This window comes from Colobus angolensis, unplaced genomic scaffold (genome assembly GCF_000951035.1).
Source record: "Colobus angolensis palliatus isolate OR3802 unplaced genomic scaffold, Cang.pa_1.0 Scaffold123, whole genome shotgun sequence".
Taxonomy (NCBI): Eukaryota; Metazoa; Chordata; class Mammalia; order Primates; family Cercopithecidae; genus Colobus; species Colobus angolensis.
Window position 1 is genome coordinate 6,458,600 of NW_012113475.1, and position 6,000 is coordinate 6,464,599.

The window sequence follows — 6,000 nt, forward strand, 5'->3', positions numbered from 1 at the left end:
TTACCTTTTCTTTTCTAATAAAGCTGTTCATTCTAATTAACAAAGGCAATAGGAAGAACAAGGAGCTGTAAATGTAGATAGTGGACTGACTGTATAATCCTCAGCAGCCAGATATTGGCCTGGTTTTTTGCTAAAAGAAACAAACAAAAGATATCTCAGCTTGAACACAAGGCAGCCCTTAAAAAAAAAAGGTCTCAGGTATTCTGTGCCTGTGTTAACTGGGGGCAAGCTAATGTTGGGCTTGGGAGGGTTTGGTAAAGCAAATGAGTCTCTACAACATGAAGCAAAATTAAGACGTTGTTTATAATTTGGGGAGATAAAATATATTTAAAGAGCCCTCTTTCTATATTGATTTTTCAGTTAGGGATAAATCTTCCCTCTGGATAAAGAAAAGTGATGATCAGTGCTTTCTATAAATTAGAATACATTCTAGGAAAAAGCTATTTTTCATTGCTTTTGAAAGATTATATCTAATGTCATAGTAATCGTGAAATATTAGGGAGTCTAACTTAACCAACTAAAGTGTTTTGTCATATTATCCATTGGGAGAAAAAATTACTTTCTCCTTCTCCAGCATACTTGATAAAATCCTCTTAATATCCTCTTAAATAATGCATACTATCCTCTTAAATAATATCCTCTTAAATACTGCTTCTTTTTCAGGTGTGTTGTGAAAGTTTAGAAGGTCAGACCTTTTTCTCCAAGAAGGACAAGCCCCTGTGTAAGAAACATGCTCATTCTGTGAATTTTTGAAAGTCAACAGTTCAAGAGAAGAGAAGAAATTTGAAGAGAAAAAGGAAAATTAAAATTACTAATTTTTAGATTCAATATTTATATGGAGTTTTGAAAAATAACAGTGGCCCTGAAGGAATAAATTCCAGCTTTAAAAACCAAGTCTGAGGAAATATTTGGCTTCATAAAGTAAAGAGACAGTTTGGCATTTATTATTACTTTTTCCTGTATTTTATGCCCATAAAATAACTTTTATAAAAACCAATTTCCTGATGGACTATTAAATTCATCTTAGAATAAATTAGTGAAGAATTTAATTTTAGAATAAATAATTCAATCTGAAATAATTATACCTTCTTTCCTTGTTAGGTAGTTATGAGTAAATCTGCAAAAGGCAATGAAAATGCCTTAAATTTTATCAATAAGAGAATCACTGTATTTTTTTAAAAAAACTAATACTTATCTTTAAAATAGTAAATAGGATTTTAAACAGAGAACTTTATCAGTAATAGGCATCAGTTTTTTAAAACTTTCTTGTAGGCCGAGTGCAGTGGCTCACACCTGTAATCCCAGCACTTTGGGAGGCCGAGGTGGGTGGATCACCTGAGGTCAGAAGTTTGAGACCAGCATGACCCAGGGTGAAACCCCATCTCTACTAAAAATACAAATATTAGCCAGATGCGGTGGCACGTGCCTGGAATCCCAGCGATTCCCAAGCGAGAATCGCTTGAACCTAGGAGGCAGAGGTTGCAGTGAGCCAAGATCGTACCACTGCACTCCAGCCTGGGTGACAGAGTGAGACTCCATCTCATTAAAAAAAAAAAAAAAATTGCTTGTATATTATTTTTGCCTTATAGTGGTGGGTCATTCTAGTAGGAAAGGGCAATGAGATTTTTTATGAAAATGTGTCATGCCAGTAAGAGATGTTATATTATTTTCTCATTTCTTACCCACTCAAAAATAAGCTACCATATAGCTTATAAGTCTCAAATTTTTGCCTTTTACTAAAATGTGATTGTTTCTATTCATTGTGTATGCTTCATCACCTATATTGGGCAGATTCTATTTTTTCCCTTCCCTGTGCTAAGATAAAGATTTAATTAAATAATGTTGGCCTCTAATAGTTTTCTCTCTCTTTAAAGAGAATACATAGACGGCTGGGTGTGGTGGCTCATGCCTGTGATCCCAGCACTTTGGGAGGCCAAGGCGGGCGGATCATGAGGTCAAGAGATCAAGATCATCCTGGCCAAGATGGTGAAACCCCATCTCTATTAAAAATACAAAAATGAGCTGGGCATGGTGGAGCGTGCCTGTAGTCCCACATACTTGGGAGGCTGAGGCAGGAAAATCGCTTGAACCCGGGAGACAGAAGTTGCAGTGAGCTGAGATTGCACCACTGCACTCCAGCCTGGTGACAGAGCAAGACTCGTCTCTTAAAAAAAAAAAAAAAGAGAGGGAGAGAGAGAGAATAAGTAGAAAGGAATGGGGCTGGGAGTTGTAAATCAGAAGATTGTACCCCCCAATTTTTTCAATCCCCTTTTCTCAAATAATAAATTAGTTGAATCAGTTTCTGAATTATGCCACTGGCTGACGAAGAGTTGAGAGCTCTTTGCAGAATAATCTTTTTGTTTCGTTTTGTTTCTTCTTCTACATTTAAAATTTAAAAGATTGGCTTGAGGATGTGATGAAATTGAGACTTATTGTGGTTTTCTCGCAATAATAAGTGAACCAATTTCAAATGTGATCACAAAGTTTGAAAGCTCTTATTCACAGAGGTTTGGTAGTGTTGGGAGGGGTGTTTAATTACTCAGATTGGCCTGTTATTTTATTTCCTCCTTTGGGAAAAGAATTATGTAGATACCACATGGAGACAGGGAAACAATTGTGGTAAAACTGTGGATCCTGTTGCTATTTGCCCAGTGAGAAAACAGATTCTGGTATTTGATTTGGTTTTTCTCTTTGTTTTCTTTTTGTTTCCAGAATGGATGAAAGTCCATGAACCCCCCTAAGTTATAATTGAAATTTGGTTGGGGCAAGGTGCTTTTATAGTTGAGACAGAGCCCTAGGTCCTTCCTGCCCCATCACTCACTTACGACATCACTTCCATTGTGTGCATGTTTGTTATAGAGGAGGTTTTAGGCTACAATATTTGTTTAACCTCCCTAAGAACTTTCAAGGCATCTGTCCTGAAAGCTGTTAATTTATGGTCTAGCAGATTTATATTATATGCAGATAATAATTAACTGGGGATAAAAGAATGGCAAGGGGTGACACAAAGTAGCAAACTGAATACTTCTCCAATAGCAACCCCAGGCTACCTCCTCACCCCGCATCTTGGAGGGAGGCAGGAAATTTCTTTTGAAATAAAGTGCTGGAACTGAATTCTGCATTATTTATCATTGCTGCTGAAACCACCTATAAAAGACTTGCTGGTTAATGTGCATTGTCATATAATGTACAGTGTCACATCTTTACAGTCTTTTACATTATAGAATACAAAATAAGTTGATGGTTTTGTTTGGTGTGAGCTTTTTTTGTTTGTTTGTTTAGTTTTGCCTTCATAGGTTATATGCCAAGATAGTATTTGGTAAGTGAATGGCATTTGGATGTTTTCTTCAAAGAATTTTATTTGGCCCAGATTTCTTATAAAGTTATCTTACATTAAGGATGTCATTTTCATTAGACCTTCTTTCTACATATTATTCATGAAGCATAATGTTGCATTTCTACAAATTTTATGCCTGAAAGGGTAGTATTGCTTCCTAAGATATCATGCTGTCTTTGTGCTTTGTCTGACTCTTCCCTGGCGAAGCTTTATATCTGTTCCTAAAACAGTTAATCCTGTGAAATAAATATTGAACACAATCCAGAAGAATCTCTGTATTTCCAGTAGGGAATGCCATATTTAATTCACCAGCAGTAATCCTTTAATAACTGGCAGAGCACTTTATTCTTCTGGTGAGCTCCCTGAATATTTATTTTTCTGATTATAAATTTTCTATATTAGTAGCATTTTTTAATTATTACTTCTTCACTATAGAGCATTTACTTTTAGTCTCTCTAGATGTATATTTTGGAATGCTGTACTTGGCATATCATAGATTAAAATCATAATGCATGACTAAAAACTCTTTGGATTTATTTCCCATTTAAAAATTTTTAGTGATAAGTTTAGATTTATAATCTTTCTCTGGACTTACATGGACTGAATGTTGCCTGCTGAAGTAGCAACCTAAAAAGTAGCCCCTGCTTATGCTTCTAGAGTTGGCCCTCCACGTCCATAGGCTTCACATCTGTGATTCAACCAACTGTGGGTCAAAAATATTTGCGGAAAAAAATGGATGGTTGCGCCTTTACTGAAAATGTACAAACTTTTTTTGTCATTAAGCAATACAGTATAACAACTATTTACAAAGCATTTACATTGTATTAGCTATTATAGGTAATCTAGAGATGATTTAAAGTATATGGTAGGATGTGCATAGGTTATATGCAAATACTACACCATCTTCTATAAGGGACTTGAACATCACGGACTTTTGTATCCTAGGGGGTCCTTGGAACCCATCGCCCATAGGGGTACCATAGGACCACTATAGTACCATGTTTATGTCCTATTAAATCAGGTTCTGTTTAGAGTCTAAAACTAAAACCTAATCATTTGGTCACAGTGTAAAAACAAATGGAAATAACAGTTCAGATCTTCAAAATATTAGTGTACCATTATGTTTAAAATAATCTACAACAAAAATATACCATTTTCAAGCAGTACTACATTAGGAGCCCTTTTATAGAAAATAATTTCTTCTTTACCCCGTTCCAGTGTGAATCTAGTATATTCTGTTAACATTTGTGTAGCATTTGAAGTTTGTCATTGCTATTGAAGGGGAGAGACTTCTCAGACCTGAAACAAAAGAAACATACTGAATAGTTTTACACAAATTTGATCTGGCTTCCATTTGTCCCCCTCATTTCCCAGATGTTTAAAGGTATTGGATTTGGATTCTCAATATATAATTTGCCTTATCTGTTAATCTCTATCTTCTGTCTCTTTAATTTTGTCTATCTGCTGTTTTGCTTTTTGATATATTTTCTAATTAGAAGTCACATGATAAGTATAATCAGTATAGTAATAATACCATAATGTGCACATACTCAATAAATAAATGACTGCATTGTTGTAAATGAGCTCTCCTTTTTGTTGTTTTTGGTTGGTGAGTGGTTTCCATCAAGTCATCATGGGAAAAAAATCAAGTTCCATATTCACAGGTTAGGATAGGATGTAATAATTCTCGGAAGAACCCTTCTGGTATGATATTTGCTTATCAAAATGTCTCAGAAACAAAATATTTGAAAACACTGTCACATTTATTGTATTTCTCTCTGTTTTTATGCTGTGCATGTAGAATGTACCCAATGTTTATGAATTAATAGATAAGTAAGTTCAATTGTCTTTTTAAAATATTTATTGCTGAAATGATTTATTGGAACAACCTGTCATATCAAACATTATATTAGAACATAATCAAAGAACATAAATCATCCATATTTCCACATTTTGCATTAGATATTGGGATGCTTAACTCATCTCAATCTCATTAGCTGAGTGTTCCACAACTAGGTAGGCTCACCTCTTCCTCATTTGTTTACTAGTTTGAGTAAGATTTTTTTCCAACTGTATAAAGACAAATGTTTCTGTTGCACGCTGTATGTTTGGAATAAAAGAGAAATTCAAGTCTATTTGCTCACAGTATATTAAACTCCAGAAGCCAAACTTTTAAGGGCATCAAGTCTGCATCTGACATTTTAATAGCTGCTGTTTGGTTTCTATCAATCACGTCATTGCACATTAAAATGCACCGACAAAATAAGAGATCTGTCATTCCTTCGTTAAGAAACAGTAATCCAGTACAAGATTTATAGGTTTAAGTCTCAACTGTGTGTTCACAATAAATCCCCATTCAGTGCTCAAACCAGAGCAAGCCTCTCTGTCGTTCAGTGTTTTCTAGTCAAAATGTCCCCAATATAAGATTATCAAAGGTTTTCTTACAGAACTACATATAAAATCCTTTTGCCAGCAAAAGCTTAATTTGGGTTGGTGGTTTCCCTTTTTGAGTAGTCTCAGACAAGATCTTGGTTATATCAGAAACACATAGGTACTGATGTATTATTAGCAGGCCTGGTGTTAATTAGGGAGAATTACCAGAAATAGTTTGCTTCGTGGAAATTTATTGCAGAATCACACTTGACTGATGGCAGAATAGGAGT

At 35.0% G+C, this 6,000-nt stretch overlaps 1 protein-coding gene across 1 annotated transcript in view; it reads left to right on the forward strand.

The window, feature by feature from the left end:
* Positions 1–4,917, forward strand: part of LOC105505243 (PDZ and LIM domain protein 5-like) — a 30,780-nt gene extending 25,863 nt beyond the window's left edge. Inside the window, exon 6 of the mRNA XM_011933032.1 lies at positions 664–4,917. Within this exon, the coding sequence (XP_011788422.1) occupies positions 664–753 (90 nt within the window). The 3' untranslated portion in view covers positions 754–4,917. The remainder of the gene's footprint in view (positions 1–663) is intronic.
* The last annotated feature ends 1,083 nt before the right edge of the window (positions 4,918–6,000 follow it).